Source organism: Protopterus annectens, chromosome 5.part0 (genome assembly GCF_019279795.1).
Source record: "Protopterus annectens isolate FY-2018-M chromosome 5.part0, PAN1.0, whole genome shotgun sequence".
Taxonomy (NCBI): Eukaryota; Metazoa; Chordata; order Ceratodontiformes; family Protopteridae; genus Protopterus; species Protopterus annectens.
In genome coordinates this window covers 1616074616-1616095855 of record NC_056735.1, presented here as the reverse complement: position 1 = coordinate 1616095855, position 21240 = coordinate 1616074616, and the positions used below count along the sequence as shown (strand labels likewise).

The 21240-nt window shown below is 38.3% G+C and overlaps 1 protein-coding gene across 3 annotated transcripts in view; it reads right to left on the bottom strand.

Annotated features, from left to right (window-relative positions):
• Nucleotides 1–21240, bottom strand: part of TBC1D23 (TBC1 domain family member 23) — a 1834851-nt gene that overhangs the window by 830355 nt on the left and 983256 nt on the right. For all 3 annotated transcript variants that reach the window (XM_044071377.1, XM_044071378.1, XM_044071379.1), the window contains exon 9: nucleotides 9196–9318. In XM_044071377.1, the coding sequence (XP_043927312.1) occupies nucleotides 9196–9318 (123 nt within the window). The remainder of the gene's footprint in view (nucleotides 1–9195; nucleotides 9319–21240) is intronic.

The window sequence follows — 21240 nt, the reverse complement described above, 5'->3', positions numbered from 1 at the left end:
GTGCAATCTCGGAGTTGGTATATATAAGCAGTAAGGGTGCAGCCCCCCAAACTGAGGGGTATAGTCCCTCCACCTCGGTGGGTTTGAAATAATGCAGTGTGTATGATGGTCGCTGTGGTGGACAGGTAATTCCCTTCCCTATGAAAAACGTTTGCCGATGTGAACGTTCGATGAACGGCTGTTTGATGCTTTGTGTTCGACGAACAGCTGTTCACTGTAATTAGATTTTGACAAAATAATACAGATCCCTATAGAACCCTAAGGCTTTGGTATATTGGCCAGACATTGGGCTACCCTTGGTAGGGATTCCCTTTTGTAAAGAATACTGCAAAAGTGATGTGGAAGGACATATTCCTATACCAAACCAGAAGATGTATAAAATTTGCTGGCCAATAAATGTAGCTCCAATTTCACCCAGTCCCTATCTCCCCCAGTTTCCCCCAAGGAAATATCTTCTACCATTTCTCCACCAACTATCACTAAAGAACAGGTCATTACTGTACTCTTCACAGCTAAAAACACTGCATTTGTGGGTCCCGATAATATTACAGCATGCCTCCTAAATAGCTTGAAACATGACCTGTCAGGCTCACTAGAACTTCTAATCTACTGCAGCCTCCAGACAGGCTTCATCTACAGGGAATGGAAGACTGCAACTGTCATCAGTCTACACAAAGGCGGACCATCAACAGACTCGGGGAACTACAGACCCATACGTTTGACTAGTCTTGTATGCAAGGCCATGGAAAGAATACTTGTGGACCTGATAAACAAAGAAACAGGAAACTTTCAAACACTGAACCCATCCCAGTTCAATTTCTTCAAACACGAGTCATGCTTAAACCGGGTGAATTTCTTCAAGAAAGTCATTATAGTAATGGACGAGGGCAAAACGGTACATACTGCCTACCTCAACCTGGCAAAGGCACTTGACACCTTATCTGGGTACTAAACAAACTCGTTAATTTAGGCACACATCCCTACGCCAACTGATGGATGGCCATATGGCTCAGAGAAAAGACACAGTGGGGGAAATCCACTTCAACCAAGTGGCATGTTATTAGTGCTGTCCCATAGGGCTTGACACTAGGACCTCTCCTGCTTGAAATATTCTTTTCCACAGTCAAGACAAATGTAGAGGGGACCTTTGGATGATGAAATCTGTTGATGAATGCAAGCAGGGTGCAATCCCTGAATCCCCCAAAAATGTAGATAGCCTCCAGGAAGGTCTGACACAGACAAATAACTGGTGCAGAACCATGGCCTAAAAAACTCAATACAAAAAATACATAATCACACCCTTTGGAAAGACGACCACTCCTGCAAATTACAACATTGATAACACTCCCCTAAGAGCAGACCCAGTGGTAAGGGAATTGGGAACTCAGGCTGACAGTAACCTGAACTTTGATCACCAAGTGTCCATGGTAGTGAGAAAATCCATCGACATGGTGTAAATGCATGGCATCAAGATCTAGCAGATTATAGTCCCACTATATTCAGCCATCATTAAACCAATAATAGAGTGCAATGCACCCTTCAGCATGTAAGTGACTTTACATTTGCAACAGCTGGCATGGCCACAGAGGTTCCTCACTAAATGAACACAGGTTGTAAACAGTATATCCTATGTGGCCCACCTCAAAGCCCTGTCCCTGTACTCAGTCACCTGCAGATTACTGAGAGGTGATCTATGCTTAATCTACAAGGCATTTTCCGATCCAGCCCTGATGGATCTGCTAAACATTCACAAAACAAGCAGTACTAGAAATGTCCAATCTAAGGATCTAAACCTTGTCTGACACACAAAAAAAAAGATGTACGAAGGACAGCTACGTGACTCGGAGATTACCCCTTCTCTAGAACGGGCTCCCTCTTTCATGAGAAACAGATCTTTTTCCTAATGTTATTCAAATGTAATTTGAATCAATGGATGGGAAGCCACAAATTCATCACTGGCTTGTTGCCTTTGGCCCTTATGGACGGAGCAGTTTGGGGATGGCCTAAGGCACAGGCATATACCAAATCTATTATACCACATGGGCATTGATAGTTGGAAAAATTGGGGCATGAATGGCTAGGCTTAAAAAGGCTCTGGGGCCATTAGCCTAGTAACCTCCTATGATCCTATGATGCCTTAAGTGATAATTCAATAAAGGTGTTCAAAACAATAAGCAATGCACCTAATCTAACTATACTACAACTGTCCTACCTGTTCCCTTGCATCTGAAAAGCTGTTTAAAATCAAAATCACTACCTTCCTCCTCCCTCCCAGGTAGGAGGCTGCAGGAAACAGCAAATATCTCAGCCTATTTAAGATTGTGTATTCTTCCTACAGGTACATTTCTCACAGCAAAATTACATCAGGGTTCTACTGTTAAAAGTACAAGATTGACCCCAACCCTTTTTAATCAGGCAAACTAGTCAGTTATCCTGCCATCTCAAATGATACTCCCTCCAGTAATCTATGATACAAAATAGAGAACATTTAAGATGTATGAAACATAGTCAACACCAACTACAACTAAATTAATTATGATAAAAAAAAACATTCATACATCACCTAGAACTTGATGCAATCAATAACCATATTATACTGTGTCTTCCCTGCACTGTGCTTCCAATGGGATGGCCAAACACTTCAGTTAAGAATGCAAGGGAAGAGGAGTATACACTGCCAAATTAGAATGGATGGCAAAAAGTCTCAATCTTCCATACTTCTATACTCCTGGTTCTTGCCTCTCCCATCCTGTCACATTTACATTACACAACAAAATATCTTTATGCAAGTCACCTTATGTCCAAGATTGTTCCTTAGACACAATAATGTCCAGCTATGTGACACCCTTCATTATTCAGGCTGTGCAGTTAAAAGAGTACATTTAACATTCCATGAGAATTGTACTTCCCAGTTAATAGGCCCATCACAGTTAACTTTTAGATTCATAGCTCTTTAACAGGCAGGCAGGTTTTCTGTATGAAAGAAAACATAGAAGCAAACAGCCAGAAGTTAGCTGTTTGCCTCATGCAATATTGACTGTTACAGCCTGATAAGAATGGCCATTTCACCCCAATTACCATACCCCTGCCTTGGTCATGCAAAAAAAAAAAAAAAAAAATTTGCTGCAAACCTTCTAAATACCTGTCACCACTGCTTGGCACTAAAAAAACTACAATGGCTTGAATTCCCCCATCAACTTCAACTTTCCCAATTCCACAACTCACTTCTTACTCAACAAGCCCTCAGCCTGCCTCTCCCTATCTAATTTTGTGTCATACTACTCCCCTCCTCGCCCACTCCGCAGCACAGACCAACATCTTCTACTGATATCCAAATCTAATAAAACTGTCGGTTAAGTATTATACAAATATTCAACATCTCACAACTGGAATAAACTCCCACTCAACATAAGATGCATTACACAATCCAGTAGTTTCAAAAAAGAACAAAAAAAAAATCTCTAACTCATGGATATGTCCTTGTCAAGATCCCACATAAGCCTTCCTCTTTCTTCTTTTTCTCCTAATTTCTTGCTCTACTATTATAACCTGCAAACACCTTCAGGATGTTAAGACTTAAACAGCTTACCTCAAATTCTTATGTAATATAAACTTGTACAAAGTTGTATCTCATTTGTTGGTTCATTGCATGTAATATATTTAAGTTTATAATAATTTTTTCCCTCAAATTTGTAACCTGTAATATCGTGTTATTGCTGTCTTTTGTCTCCTTTGTTTACTCTTATTTTAATTATATTATAAATTGTACAAATACATCTTCCTCTTTCTGTATTTGGAGTTTTTCTCTTCAGGTCTCCACTGAAAATGGGCATTAGCTCAGTTGGACCTACCCGGATAACAAATGTCAAATTAAAACAAAATAAAAACAACGTGATGTTTTACATTCCCTAGATCTGCATCTACCACCTGGAAGTGATTCAAGAGCACAGTGAGAGCGGACTCTATATCAAAAAGTTTACTATCCACTTTCTGCATATAAGCAATGAATGAAGCATTCGTTTTTTTGTAGTTTTGTTCAATTTGAGTTAAGCTGGTAGGTGTACTTGTGTCTTCAGTCAGAGAACCTGCAAAGGTCCCATCAGGGAGATTCAGACCTTTTCACAGGTTCTCTAGCAAAGCTGGTGCGCCAATTAAAGCAATGAAATTTGTGTTCTTTTTTAAGCCAGTCCTTTGTTCATTTACTAAATAGTTGACAGCGCTTCTGCAATCTGGTCTTTTCAATGATACCCATTATCTATAGTTAAAAATATCAGTATAAAAAGTTAACTAGAGTAGAGGCAGGAACCCAGAAACAGAGTAAACTAATCCAAGCCTGTCGTGACTTGGAACTCGATAAGTTTACCATTTACTTTAATCATAGTACTACTTTTCTCAAATACAACATCCTAAAATTCATTCTCTTAATTCTACATTCTCTTATAACTTGGCAAAATGTGTTTGCTTCTGTCTGTTAGGGGTCAAGTAATTACCTACTATACATTCAGTTATCACCTGAATCTCACAATATCCTCTGGTTACAGGGATAAACTCAATTCTCTTCTATCTGCTGTACAGAAGGCAATCACATTCCACAAACATTCTGGTGTCCAACTGATAATACTTTCCCTTCTCCCTTCTCCCACAACTTTGTCAGGAACAGCTCTTTCTGCTAGTATGACTGCATCTTTATTGCTATAGGTCTTGGCTTCTTTCTCAGTACCAGATTTGGAGCATACGCATGGTGTGTCCTTTCAACTAACAAATCCTACTGTGGAATATCAGCCCAGCTGCTTACTTGTACTGTCATAAAATTAATGCAGTCCATTTCTTCCAGTTTCCATCTTCCAAACTTTATTTTTTAAAAAGGTCCTTCGAGAGAAGCTTCACATTCAGCCATTTTTCCTTTATTTCATCTTCTGATTTCAGCAGTTTTATCAACCCATATGAATAGCTGCTTAAAGCTTTTTCTATTCTTTTCAGCCTTTTGTCACTGACATTAAAGTTGGGGGGGTGGCATAACGGTTAAGACATTTACCTCACAAACACAAGGTACAAGGTTTGATTCTCATCTTTGAAAGGAAACTGGTCAGGCTTAAAATGGCCTGCACGGACAGCTAGCCTAGTACTCACCTATGAAGCAAACAGAAAAGGTTCCCAAGCTTAAAATGGCCCGCAAGGGCAGCTAGCGTTGTACTTGCCTAAGAACCTAGTATATATATTCTTCCAGTTTTCTGCTTATTTTAAAAACTCATTTATTTTCCTTTAAATTACTTGAAGTCATCTTCTGAATCCAAATCTGAAACCGGAATTGCTTTTTACTTACCACATACAATGTCCCAACCAGAGTAGTTTCTTCTCCTTTTCTATTTGATTTTCTTACTTTCTCTAGATTTCTTATTTGAAAACATCCAGGCAGTATAGTGACTAACCAGTAATTAAAGTTTTCTCAAATTGTCAGCTTCCACTAGCTCCTTTACTTCTGTCTTCGTTTTTTTATTTTTTTTTTATATATTGGAAGAGTTGTAATCAATCTGCTGTTCAGAATGTAGTCATCTTGAAAAACCAAAAGAACAGCTAAAACCTAACCAATAACTTTATGAGACAAATGAAGTAATATACAAAATTTAGTACATTTAATTGATTGAGAAAGAAGGACTTATGTGTACCAGAAGTTTGCTATTTTTTAAATATATTTACAGCTTTGTTATACATTTCGTTGATTTTTAAGTCTTTTTTTTTTTTTTTTTAGGCAAGTACTAAGCTAGTTGCCCCTTGTGGACCATTTTAAGCTCGAGAACCTTTTCTACTTGCTTCATAGGTAAGCAATTTCACATCTATTCTTTATATGTCATGCTTGCTCTCCATGTATAACTAGTATGAACATCCAACAGTAATATAAAAAGGAACAAAACAGCTAACTAGTTATATTTGTTTTATTTATTTATATAAAGTTTATAACAAATCTTTTATCATTTCCGGAAGCTTCTTTTTTTTTTTTTTTTTTTTTTTTTACTTTAACAAAAAATGTTCAGAATACATTAATCCATACAATCCCCCCACCACCATTAAAAAAAAATAAAACCGTTTAAAGGATCCTCTGCTTACCGCGGTGGTGGTGCTGCAGTAGCGTTGTCACCTCACAGTTAGACGTTGCCCGTTCGATTCTCAGTTAAAGCGTCTTCTGTGTGGCGACATGCGTGAATGGGCGTTCCTTCGTTGAAGGTTGTGCGTTAGGCCCGGCAAGCCAGCAAGTAAAACTCTACTGCCAATCATTAGCGGACCGGAGTCCCGCTGTGGCAACCCCTAACCGGGAAAAGCCGAAAGACACAAACAAACAAAGGATCCTCTGCTTGTGGGTGTAAACTGTGTAAAGTGTGACACTGTAACTCTTGGGTAACACTGATGTGCTTCAGTCATGAACCTCTAGTTCTAACCAATTATGCATCCACACATAGCACAACAAACACTGTTCATTTTCAATAATGGAAGGTATCAAATCAAAGCGGCAAATGAACAACCTCAAATTAATTGTGGGGCTAGTACAGGTCAAGGAAAACCCCAAGATTATATTCAGATCAGTAAAACTAGAGAAATTTATCTTTTTGGAAGCAGTAGCAATGTTGTTCTAACATTTGTCAAACAAAAAACTAAAACATGATGTAAGCACAAAAACAGACCAAGTAATTCCTAATTAAGTATTTACTAAAATAATACAAAAATAGCAATGAATCAGGTATTTAAAAAAATGTGAATTCAGGTACCAAGGTTTTCTTAAAAGTAGCATAAACAGCTAAGAGGGTAACGAAAGATACTGAGATATGCTTGGTATGTAGGCAAGGTTGATAACAGGAATAGGTATCATTACTGAAAGATGTGATGGCTGCTAAATGCATGCTGTAAAAGGTGAGGTGGACCAGCCATCACAGTATCCTCTTCCAGTGATTCTGTTATGGCATGCACAGCAAAGAAAAACTGGGATGGAGCACAACATGTCAAGACAAATGCCACAAGCTTCTAATTATGCAGCTTTTTGAGCATGAAATTTTACCCTGTCTTCTCTTACCATGTGCTTTACTGTAAGAGACAAGCAGGAATTCAGACTGGGAATTTGGGAATTATGACAATAATGCACCAAATCAATAGATATTTGTTAGTCAAACAAAGAAAAAGAATTACAAACAGCACCAATGTAAAACTTCACAAAACATTTTCCTTGGAAACACAAGAAATACAACTCAGTGATTTTTTATTTTGATGAATCAATTTATCTTTTTTACATAAATTTTGCTATGGATTGGACAGGGAAAGCAAGCTCACTGTGCTGTTCCACTCCACCACCACCCCCAGATTAAAATATTACAACACCAAGGTCAAAGAACCTTGGGGAAGAGAGACAAGAGTTCATCCTCCCTAAGGCTGCCTTCTCCTACAAAACTTTGCAGTGTCAGAGTTGTAATATTGCAAGCCCCCCCACAATAATACATGTCATCAGATTTGTACAATGTGATTTCATTTCTTGATTCAGCAAAATGCAGATGGATTCACAATAAGTAAATGAATTCACTACAATCATACCAGAAAATACATATAAAGTCAAGAATGCACAAGGATGACTTCCACCAAAAATACAAAGGTGTTTTTTGAAAGGGAAAAGCACCCCTTCTCTCCCACACTCATCTCAAAACAACAAAGTCTGAGTTCTCTCAGCTTTGGAGGTAAATGGAAAACTTTCAAAGCCACCCTATGTCCAATTTCTGCAATCCTGAAATAGGACTGCTGATATGTGCAACTAAAATTGATTCACTAACTGCATTTCCTAATCTTCATCTAAACAAAAGTGCCTTGATTATGTTTCTGCATCCTGACAGAGATTCAATGAACTGATTTTTGATGAAAAGTAATTTTATGAAATGTTATGCTCGCCAGTTTTATAGGTTAAAATCAATAACCTCAATGTTAAGTAAAACATTATGGTAAAATTTTCAACACTTCAATACAGCAGTTTATCTGACATTAATAACTGACTGGAAACACTGCACTTAAAAAAATGTTTTCCACATAGTAATGAAAAATGCATCTTAAACAGAAAAACACTAATACCTATGTTTCTGTGAAAGGGAATTGTGAACTGATGATGTGACCACTTTGTCCAGTGTACTACAAAACAAGAGACCAGTTATGTTAGCTGCAATTTGAGATACTGTTGTAGACATCTCTGGTTTTTAATTCTTGTACAGATTAGTAAAATTAACAGTGCTACTTATAGGAGTTTTTGTAGTTCATAAGTAGTTCAAAAGACACCATCAAAGTTGTTATCAAATGGTTCGTTCTATACTATTAGAGATGGTATATCACAGAAATCTTCCAATCAAAAAGTACATGAAATACAAAAGATACATTTTTACCAAATGTAATATAACAGTTTATGTATAGAAAACAATATGCTACTTTATTAACTCATTCACTCCAATGGAGCTCAAGAGGTTTGCACTGTAACTTCCAATGGACAGAGCTTAAGCCTTTTGATAGAATCAAATTATGTCCTCACACTTCAAACAAATCTTCATATCTCTGGAACCAAAGGGGTTATGAAAGACGTATGAATGGCAAACACTTCAGCACAAACTATTTTTATAGTGGTAGCATTCTTTAGATTCTAGGTCTTAAAACACATTTTATAAATCACATTAAACGTAGTAACTACTATGTTTGTAATATTTTGTAAACAACTTACAATAACTCAGCAACTACTCAAGTTATACACATACTATCAGTAGCATTTTATTCATCTGGCCAAGAGCTTTCGTATGAGGCTAAGGAGGTCTGTCTGAGTTACTTGGTTGTTGAGATATTTAGATAAATGTGAGAATTATACCTGTATAAATTAATATCTTAAAAACAACAGTTAATATATATTTGCCTACACTACACAAAGGTCAAATATTAATGCAGATGTGTTTGCTATTATGTAAGCTTTAAGATGAAGTCTTTTAAAACCTTGTACATACCATGGTTTTGGAATTACTGATGAAAATATGAACAAGAAATATTTGACGTCTAGAGGCGTCAGTAGGAATTAACAGCAGATGCACCTGGCAGTATCACTCAGATATAACGAGTTAAAGGGCAAAGGAATGAACAACCAATGAGAAGATTCTGTCCACTGCTTTTAAACAGTGTATTTAGTCTACTAACCCCTTGCTGCTGATTTGCTTGGAGAATTTCTGATACAGAGACTGGCAGACATAGAGCCTGGCTTAGATCCATATCATCATCCTTCAGGCCAAGTAAGCTGCTTCCAAAAAGACACTGGTTATCCTGTGAAGAAAAAAGCAGAATACACAAACGTAAGGCATTATAAAAACAAAAATCACTCCATTCATACTACAAAAGTTACTTTAATAATGCTGCCCACTAGTTATGCCTCAGAGGGATAACCACACTGTTACAGTGGTGATTTAAATAATATACAATTTCTAAAATGAAAAGAAAACACATACAAAGCATCATAATACTCTGTAAACATTTCAAAGTATGTACAATGTGAAATCTGACATACAGTATGAGACAACATAATGTAAGCATAGCCAAATATAACTATAACATACTCATCATAATAGGAGATCTCGGAGGAACAAACTTACGCAGCTGTAGAACAAATGAGTTCAACTTGGTATCAGGCACTTCTTCCAGTCTTCACAGGCCTCTACATATAATTAATTCATGTCTTAACCTGCTGCTCTCACTATGTTGATTGGAGCGCACACTATATTAAAGCAGTATTACACCACAGTACATGTAACTGATCTATCAGGAAACTTGCATCAATAGTAAACCATTGTGTGTGTAGTCCATGGCAGACAGGATCCACTATAAAAGGCTTAAAATCCAGTTTAATCCAAGAAAGGGGACAGGAAAGTATTTTAAATGCTGCAGAGTATGTCCTTCTAACATATACTGCTGCAGTGTATACCTTACAAGAGTAAATCTTCTTACTTTGGGGGAACCCTTGATCAGAATTCCAAGTCTCACCGTTTAGTTATGCCAGAGCAGTAGTGGATAGCAAAGCTAGAAACCACTGTAAAACTGTCAGACCAAAATTATGTCCTGTCCGTGGACAAGTTATCTGGTTTCAGTATTTAAAAAATATGTGGGTATATGTCAAGATTAAAATTTGACACATACAATGTACTGATTTTTTTGTTTAATGTGCAAGCAGAAGTGGAAGCAACTCTTATCAAATGCATCCCAATTCTTGTGCCATATCTTTCTCCCCAAAGGGAACATGACACATTTGTGTAGATCCAGAATCTGTCAAAAGTTTTTTAACCTTTATTTTAATGTTGCAGGCAGAAGACTAAGTTACAAAGAATCAGCTACCTTTAACATAAAAATGCAGATGAGTTATTAAGTATACCTTAGCAAAGTGAAAACAAGTACAAGAGTAATTCCACAACAGGGCCTTGAATTTCAAAAATCCTAAATACGGGTCAATGCCTCAATAAAGAAACAAAATGCTGAAAACAGTTCAAACGGAGGCAACAAAGTTAATTTCTCAAGTCATCAAACTCAAGTTCCAGAAAAAATAAATAAAATGTGCATTTCGAGGCAGCCTTAAATATAAAGTAACCTTCAAGAAAGCTTTCATGGTAGCAGCAACTCTGAATGTAAACAGAAAACATAAAAAGTGTGTGCTTCAAACAGAAATGAGAAATATTTATCTTATAAAGGTGACTAAGGGTAGCTGCTTCTCTTGGCCAGTCAAGATGTTTTAGTCCACGGACTTCATGTTTCCTTTAAAATTATTTTGAACTATTAGAGGTGAAAAGAAAAAAAAAAACTGTCTAGAATCCTTCAAGCATGACAACTGAAGTTCTCATACCAGAGTGACGTAATGATCCTGATGTTGATACTCACTGTCTGCAATTTAGATAGAGGAACATCAGGGAAAGAAAGCATCTGGAAAATGGGTGCTATTAGAATTAGCTTTATTAACTCATTCACATGAAACAGCTGCACATTTTCAAACTTAAGATACCTAAGAACTTACTGTCTTGCCTGCGTTTGTCTAGGCTAGTTTTCATAAAACACAGTTATGAAACATTCTTCTACAAATACAAATCCTGAGAACTGCAAGTGCTAAAAAAGGATAAATGACATGCATACTCATTAGCCCACACCACCCATCTTTGCAATAGTAAACATTAGTTTTGTCTCATGCCATGGTCCTGATTAATTTATACCAACAATAAATAGCACTTTTGTTGCTGTAATTAACTTGCAATATTTCTTAAACTAAGGAGTCAAACCCTTAAGAACAGTAGTTTTGTTCACACTGGTGTGACCTTCATACCAAGAGTGTAAGCATTCCTGAGATAACTGTCCCTTTTTAAAGAAAGTTGACAATTATGCAGCTCTGTATAACCAGATGAACAAATATCTGTACTTTTATAATTTAGACCCCAAATATCAGTGGCAAAATTACTTCTTACTTAGAAAATTTAACAAGTTAGCAAATTTTAAAAATTCACTTCAGGGTACTTCATCAAAAATGTTCAAGGAAAAAATTATTGTAACTAAGAAAATTACTTTTTGAGCTACACAGTACATACAGACTGAATTGCCTAGACATACAAGTTTAATACTATTGGCTGCCAAAAAACAATTATTGCAGTAATGTAAATCAAATCTAAACCAACCATAAATGTAAAGGAGATAAAAGAAATTGAGGTGGGATCTTTAGAAAAGGGAATACACAACTACATAGAAGTAAATGGAATTCTGGGAAACAATTCATGCAGAATAACATTCAGGAGGAGGAGTGAAATTTCAGGGAAGGAAGGACTTGGCCAATGTAATGTAATGCTGGCATAATTGATAATTGTTAATAAAGTATGTGTAATGCATAAAAAATGAAAAATGTTTGCGAAGATTTGTTTTCTTTTCTGTTAATGTATGTGTACCTATGGAATTACTCAATGTATGTGAATTTATTAATGGTATTTAAAAAACAAAAGGTTAGACAGGAGCAAAGAAAGATGGTATAGCAGAGAATGAGATAATTAATAATGACATGTTGAGATCATTTGTAATTGGAATGAAAATAGAGAAGAGAAGCACCTCAGAGCTTCATTGGATCTTATCTTGTAGAAATATGGAAGGTTAATGCTAGGATAGATGATAGTATGGCCGGGATGACAACTAAGAATGATGAGGTTGATGAAGCCCTGTCAGAACACAGAGGAGCAGTTGTTAGCCTTGATAAAGACAGTAAATCATTAAAGGACAGAGTAGCAAATTCTGAGGCAGAGTTAGAAAAAATGAAGTATAAAGCAGGTGGCTATTCAGGACAACAGGATGAGAAGAAAAAAAAAACAAAAGTGTGACTTCTGCAGATGCTATTGGGAAGAAATTTTGTTCTTCATTCAACAACACTATCAGATTTGAATAGGTATGCAAGGTATTTAGAGAGACTGTAAGCTTGTTAATCTAAGGTAAAGATATTAAACATTATCTGGAAACCAGAAACGTTGTGCAACGTTGGTGATAACTGAATGTGTAGTCGGTAATTACCTGAACCCTAACAGACAGAAGCAAACACATTTTGCTAAGTTATAAGAGAATGTAGAATTAAGAGAGTCAGTTTTAGGATGCTGTACTTGAGAAAAGTAGTACTATGATTTAAGTAAATGGTAACCTTATCGAGTTCCAAATCAAGAGAGGCTTGGATTAGTTTACTCTGTTTCTGGGTTCCTGCCTCTACTCTAGTTAACTTTTTTTTTACTGATATTTTTAACTATAGTGAATGGGTATCATTGAAAAGACCAGATTGCAGAAGTGCTGTCAGCTATTTAATAAATGAACAAAGGACTGGCTTAAAAAAGAACACAAATTTCATTGCTTTACTTGGTGCACCATCTTTGCTAGAGAACCAGTGAAAAGGTCTGGATCTCCCTGATGGACCTTTGCAGTTTATCTGACTGAAGACACAAGTACACATGCCAGCTTAACTCAAATTCAACAAAACTGCAAAAAAATGAATGCTTCATTCATTGCTTCAATGCAGAAAGTGGATAGTAAACTTTCTGATACAGAGTCTGCTCTCACTGTGCTCTTGAATCACTTCCAGGTGGTAGATGCAGATCTAGGGAATGTAAAAGATCACATTGTTTTTATTTTATTTTAATTTGACATTTGTTAACCGGGTAGGTCCAACTGAGCTAATGCCCATTTTCAGTGGCGACCTGAGGAGAAAAGCTCCAAATACAGAAAGAGGAAGATGTATGTGTACAATATATAATATAAGCAAAATAAGAGTAAACAAAGGAGACAAAAGACAGCAATAACACGATATTACAGGTTACAAATTTGAGGGAAAAATTATTATAAACTTAAATATATTACATGCAACGAACCAACAAATGAGATGCAACTTTGTACAAGTTTATATTGCATAAGAATTTGAGGTAAGCTGTTTAAGCCTTAACATCCTGAAGGTGTTTGCAGGTTATAGTAGTAGAGCACGAAATTAGGAGAAAAAGAAGGAAGAGGAAAGGTTTATGTGGGATCTTGACAAGGGCATATCCACGAGTTAGAGAATTTCTTTGTTCTTTTTTTAAACTACTGGATTGTGTAATGCATCTTATGTTGAGTGGGAGTTTATTCCAGTTGTGAGATGTTGAATATTTGTATAATACTTAACCAACAGTTTTATTGGATTTGGATATCAGTAGAAGATGTTGGTCTGTGCTGCGGAGTGGGCAACGAGGGGAGTAGTATGACACAAAATTAGATAGGGAGAGGCAGGCTGAGGGCTTGTTGAGTAAGAAGTGAGTTGTGGAATTGGGAAAATTGAAGTTGATGGAGGAATTCAAGCCATTGTAGGTTTTTTAGTGCCAAGCAGTGGTGACAGGTATTTAGAAGGTTTGCAGCAAATTTTGAGATTGTATTGTATGCCTGTTCAAGCTTAGTGATTAAGGAAGATTGAAGGTTTATAAGGACATGGTGTTAGCACAGGCTCATTTCTAACAAGCTGGTTGATATGGAAGAGGAAAGGTTCATGGAAAAAAAATCACGTATTCAGACTGAGTCCGGCTTACTTCAACAACCTGCAACAAAACTTGAACCAGAATGAAGAGTGTGTGTGTGTGTGTGTGTGTGTGTGTGTGTGTGTGTGTGTGTGTGTGTGTGTGTGTGTGTGTGTGTGTGTGTGTGTGTGTGTGTGTGTCTGGGGGGGGCTCTGACAGAAAAGAGAACAGTGGCTTAGTTTCCTTTATTTAGAATAAACCAGGACACACACACACAAACACACACACACACACACACACACACACACACACACACACACACACACACACACACACACACACACAATTATGCTGGCAAAAGTTGAATGCTAGCGGGAACAGTTGAAGTATTAAACTGAAAATGTTATAAGCTAAAAATTTCTTTTTTTTTTTTAAATTTCATCTTTCATACAATACCACTCAGTAATCTGTTACATGCTGTTTGTTCAAGTTATTGATGCAAATATGGGCCTACAATGGATATACACAACTTTCAAGGCAAAACTCAATATCCCTATTATAGTACAGTTCATGTAGATCAAGTCATATTTTGCATCTTTATTCTCATACATTACATACAACTCAAGTATAAAGCCAAGCCGTGTCATGTCATACTCTGTAATTTTCCACCAATACATAACATCACGTATTGCTCAATAATGCTGTCCAACAAATATTATGATGATTTAATCCATTTATGACAGTGTTTCATAACATAATGACATGATAAAATGTGATAAAACCACTCTTAATATTGCAAACACACAGTACCACATATGGGTAATTTCAGTGGCACTTTCCTTCTGCACAAATTCTTTTAGTACTTGGTAAGTCTACTATAGTTATAATAATGGAAATATTACAGTGTCGTGTATAATTACATTTCTGACTATAATTAACTGAAAACCAAGTCAGCCTACAGTGCAGGCAGGTAACTACCAAATCTGTGTGCACTTCTAGGATACCAACACTCAGAACTTAATCAACAGAAAGTGAAGTATGCTATAGACAATTAAGTGCATCATAATAACATTAAATATAATAATTTTTATGCAGTCAATGATATAAAATCAATACTTCTAGAAATGTACTAGCTGCGTCACTTCTACAAGTAGGACTGTTATTCATCTGTAAGCTATCTCCTTTCTGATGTTATACAACTTGGTGACCACTCCTCTACTGTGGGTATATTTACAAAATATGACAATTAAGCACATATGAACAATGAACCAGTTCAACAACAGTAATACCGCTAAACTGACTAAGTCAGACTCTACATATCAGCAGGGAATTTATCTGCCATCATCTAGGCTTATGTCTTGTATCATTAAGTAGCCTACACTTTGTTGGCTTGCCAAAATATTAGGGGACATAGCTGTAAAGAGTACATATTCACAAATGTGCAAAAAAAAAAAAAAAAAAAAAAAGGAAAAGTTAAACTTATATGATTATATGATACTTTAGATGCCACTAGGGTTGCATCACAGCTTGTAGATTTTTCACTTATTCCTTTCTAATTCACTTTATAATGCATATTGGCATGTTAATTTCCATCAGATTATGGTACCTTTTCATAAAGGATGCATACATGCCAATAGCGCTTACATAATGCAGTTTACAATGGCAACTTCTAAGTCATTTACTTTGATCACATCAAAAGACCTGCACTAGGTAATCCTGCAATCATTTATATACTCCACATGTATTCCTTCAGTAATTGAATACCTTTATCACCATGCTGAGTATGCAGCCTACATCCATGTCATTTTAACTTCACCCACACTACATGGAAAGAAACTATACCACTAACTTAAATAATACTGCACACAATCTCATGTATGATGACACTGATTCACATCTTTCTGCCCATACACACTGTCTCAATTGCTCTCCACAACCAAGCACATCCAGGACCAGCACCCCACTGCTACAAAACTCAATCTGCCACCAAGGAACTTCTGTCATTTTATGTCCATAACAAGCAATATGTACAAGTTTCCCAACTACTAGGAAGGTCATTGTGTGAGCCACACGTAACATAACCTACAATAAAACTGTACTTACTCAAGTTTAGTTTACACACACAACCATACATAGCTTCTGCACTGTGCATACCAGGTTATGCATCTTTCCTTATGTACTTTAACAGAGCACTACATGCACAAAAACATCCATTAATCATTAGGTCATACCATTACTGACATAACAATTAACAGAATCACAGTTTGATTATTAGGCTTGACAACTGAAAGCTTCAGCTACAGCATTTTCTTATATATTCTCAGTGTACAACTGAACTAAACATCACAATGGCTAAGCAGACTGCATTTAAACAAAGGAGTTGTTCAAAACTGTTTTTGTCAAGTAACACAGACAGATGTACAGTATTCAAGTCCAGCAGGGACTCATTCAGACCAGTACTGAGCAAGTTCACTCCACTGACAAGGTACATCTGTGGTTGGCCAGAGATAATGAAGGGCTGGGCTACTGTATCCCAGAGCATCCAAAATGCCTCATTTAGAAATATGTCACCATTCTGATTTTTAGTGACTCTTTAGTACCTCTGACAAAATAACTGATGCTGGTGGTAATGAAGAATGACTATGATATTGGTGTCTGATTCATGGTACAATAGCTGTGAAGTGTGTCTATTCCTGTTGAGGTTTATAAAAATAAAGTGCAGTTGCATGACAACACACCATAATAGTAGATGTCTGAGTAGGGTAACTGGTGCAGTACCATTCAACATATGGGAATTCGCTGCAAGCTGATGCCAGCCCTAGTGGTCCGACTTTTCTTTCTGCCAGCAAAACTCAAGCAGACCACGTTCCATAAATGGGAGGAGACACAATTCTATTTTATTACAGAATTTAGGAGAAGGCCCCCCTTGCAATACCCCACATCATACTGTACTTCTCTGCAAAGGGAGATTTACAAAATCATCATGAGGGGTAAGGCAGATAGAACCTAATATTGTAACAATGACCTTACTTTTAATTTTTATTTGCTTATCAGAAAAGGACATTGACCAGCAATGACCAATTTAAGGTCCATCCTGGTTACAAAAAAACAAAAAAAAATCCTCTCTCTGTACTCGTTTCCCACCTTTCTAGAGCTAGTCCAGTCCGATTTTCAGACTTTGCTGAATTCTGGACTGTCTGTAAGTTTCTGTGTTGCTCAGATTTTCTATGATAGAGGGAAGCTTCTCTGTTCATCAGTGAGAGTGGTGAGCTTTGAAACAGACTATCTGTTGCCTGGAGGAGTGGTTTCAGCTCAGAATCTGTAGTTTTATTGGCCGTTTTGGACTATTTCTATTCCTTTCACCTTTCTGTTAAAAAACTCGTGTTTGCATGGTTTTTGTGCTTGTATTACCTCAGCAAGAGCCTGCCTGGGTGTCCTGCAGAGTCCTACAGCAGCAGAGAGAGAAAAGGGAGACTGAGTAGATTAAGTACCTCTGTTTTGCTTTTTACTGCTTATTTTTGCTAGCCGCATTATTCCGACCGTTTTTTTTTATTAACTTTGCTACTTGTTTGAACTGTTTTTTTGAATTCTTATACTGTTGCACTTTAATTGATCGTTTTTAAGTGTTTTTTTATCTAACTGTACAGGGCTACACACTCAAGTGCGATCACCTTTTTTTCTGATCTAAAAGTGTTTTTATTCTTGTATTTGCTTTAACTTTTGAAAACAAACAACAAAAAAAAAAAAAAAAAATTAAAAAAAATCCTCTCTATGTACTTGTTTCCTGCCTTTCTAGAGCTAGTAGAGTCCGGTTTTCAGACTTTGCTGAATTCTGGGCTGTTTATAGGTTTCTGTGTTGCCCGGACCTTTCTGGGATGGAGGGAGGCTTCTCTGTTCATGAGTGAGAGTATTGAGCTTTGAAACAGCCTGTCTGTCGCCTGGAGGAGTGGTTTCGGCTCAGAATCTTTTGTTTTACTGGCCATTTGGGGCTATTTCTATTCCTTTCATCTTTCTGTTTAAAAACCCATGTTTGTGCGGTTTTGCGCATCGAGCAGCGGCGTTTAACTGCGGTTAAACTATTCCCAGCACCAGAAAGTCTGCTCTTCAGAGTTTCCCTTAGAACTTAGTCAGTGTTCTAGTCTTAGCACTCAAAACTGTTTCTGTTCCCGTGAACCAGCCAGTCTTCTAGTTTTAGCATTCAAAACTGTTTCCTTGTGCTCAGCACTTGTCCAAATCTCGCTGCAAGCACTAAATAATCTACAAATTACTGCAGCACTCAACTTTCTTCACTAATTAAGAGGAAATCAGCTCCCAATACTTAAATTAATAAGCATTAACCAGGCATGTCCAAGGGTCAAGCTCCTGGTGTTTTCTCCCGTCCACCTGATGAATCTGGGCATCGTAGTAATTGCCTCATGTACACTGACAACCCTCTCCTCCTACCACCCAAAACTACAACCTCTGAGAGATGCACTTATATAGCCAAACTGGAAGCCAGGCTCTCTCCAGCCAAGACTGGACTAGACAGTCAAGAGGTGAAGGTTAATACCACACCGCACTCAACACATAGTCCATCAAAACCTGCACCACCCAAACCCACACACAGTAACACAAAACACACACCTACATTCACTGAGGCTCTCAATAAAAATCTGCCCAAACAACAGAGACCTCCTAAGCTGAAATGCAAACAACCACCACCCCCCAACACTACCCGAATGACACACAGCCCATAAAATCAGTGTGCCACTCAACCTCAGCCCATAAGACAAAACACTGTACCCAACACACTAGTCATTGGCGACTCTACAGTCAGGCACACTGATGTCCCTCTCACCAGGCTAAACAAGGAGAAAATTACTGTCAGCTGCCTTTCAGGTGCCACGATACGCCATATAATGCATGCACTCAGGACACTCCACAACAAGTACAAGTATGACTCTGTAATTGTCCCTGTTGGAGTGAATGACCTGAGATGTACCTTCCTGGACTACATGAAAACAGATATGGAGGAGCTCTCTGACCACATGGCCCAGGCAAATATAACACTAGCCCTGAATAGCATACTGCCATCATCCAGAATGATACCACAGTCATCATCTTCTTTCGGCTGTTCCCGTTAGGGGTCGCTACAGCAGATCACCTGTTTCCATTTCTTCCTGTCCTCTGCATCTTGCTCTGTCACACCAGCCACCTGCATGTCCTCTCTCACCACATCCATAAACCTTATCTTAGGCCTTCCTCTTTTCCTGTTACCTGGTAGCTTCATCCTTAGCATCTTTTCCCCTATATACTCAGCATCCCTCCTCAGCACATGTCCAAACCAACGTAATCGTGCCTCTCTGGCTTTGTCTCCAAACCTTCCAACCTGGGCTGACCCGCTAATATACTTATTCCTAATCCTGTCCACCCTCGTCACACCCAGTGCAAATCTTAACATCTTTAATTCTGCCACATCCAGCTCAAACTCCTGCCTTTTTGTCAATGCCACTGTCTCCAACCCATATAACATAGCTGGTCTCACTACCCTCTTGTAGACCTTCCCTTTCACTCTTACAGGTACTCGTCTGTCACAAATCCCTTCTGACACTCTTCTCCACCCACTCCATCCTGCCTGTACTCTCTTCTTCACCTCTCTTCCACACTCACCGTTACTCTGAACTACTGACCCCAAGTATTTAAACTCATCCACCTTCACCACCTATACTCCTTGCATCCGCACCATTCCTCTATCCTCCCTCTCATTCACACACATATATTCTGTCTTATTCCTGCTGACCTTCATTCCTCTTCTCTCTAGAGCATATCTCCATCTCTCCAGGGTCTCCTCCACCTGTTCCCTACTCTCACTACATATCACAATGTCATCTGCAAACATCATAGTCCACGGGGACTCCTATCTGATCTCGTCTGTCAACCTTTCCATCACCATTGCAAATAAGAAAGGGCTCAGAGCTGATCTTTGATGTAACCCCACCTCCACCTTAAATGCATCCGTCACTCCCACCGCAGACCTCACCGCTGTCACACTACTCTCGTACATATCCTCTACCACTCTTACATACTTCTCTGACACTCCTGACTTCCTCATGCAATACCACAACTCCTCTCTAGGCACCCTGTCATATGCTTTCTTTAAGTCTACAAAAACACAATGCAACTCCTTCTGACATTCTCTGTACTTTTCCATCAACACTCTCAGAGCAAACATCACCCAGTACAAGGACAAAATGATTGACTTCCACAATTGGCTAAGCTTCTGGTGTCATTCCAAGGGGATCCAGTATCTGTCAGCTTGGGACGACATGACTGACAGGCCACAACGCTTTGCCAGAGACAGCCTGCACCTGTCGCCGCTGGGATTTCGGATACTGGCTAAGGCTCTTGCCGCCCCTATAGTGCCTTTTTTAGGCAAGGCTCAAACACCAAACACACCACCATAGTAGACATAAACAAGCGAAATCTAAGGGTAATGCTACTCAATGCCAGAAGTCTAAACCTCAAAATGCACACACACGCGAGGCCCTCCTTAAGATGGAGAACATCGACATATGTACAGTGACAGAGACCTGGTTTAAGGCTCCAGAGAACACCCCTGCATTACCAGGCTACAATTCTTACCAGATCGTTTGGCCACCTAACCTGGACCAAAATACTAAAGGAGGAGGCGTGTCCATATTCATAAAGGATATTCACACCTGTAAACTAGTTGCTCAACATAATGCCCCCAAAATTATCCAAGTACAATTAACACTGGGCAAGACTGCAACTGTAACAGATCCCCCACCACGGCCCAGAAAGCCCACTCCATGTTTCTTGATATACTGGATAATATTAAGGTGCAGCCCAATACCCTAATTTTGGGAGATTTCAACTACCCCTCCATCAACTGGGAAAACTACTCATGCACTAACTCATTTGCCCAATGTTTTCTGGAATTCATCAACTCCAACGCCCTGGACCAGCTTGTCCATGCTCCTACCAGAGGTAGCAACATCCTGGACCTGGTCATTACCAATATGGGTAACAGATGCTCCACGCCAGAGGTCAACTCCTCGCTGGTCAGGTCTGACTATAAGCTAACGACAACATCCCAGGCTGTGTTCTGCACAAACTACAGAACTAACTGGCACCCCACCTAAGTACCATGTTCAACCACAGCCTCACTTCAGGCTTTGTGCCTATGGAATGGTGCACAGCGACAGTTATCCCA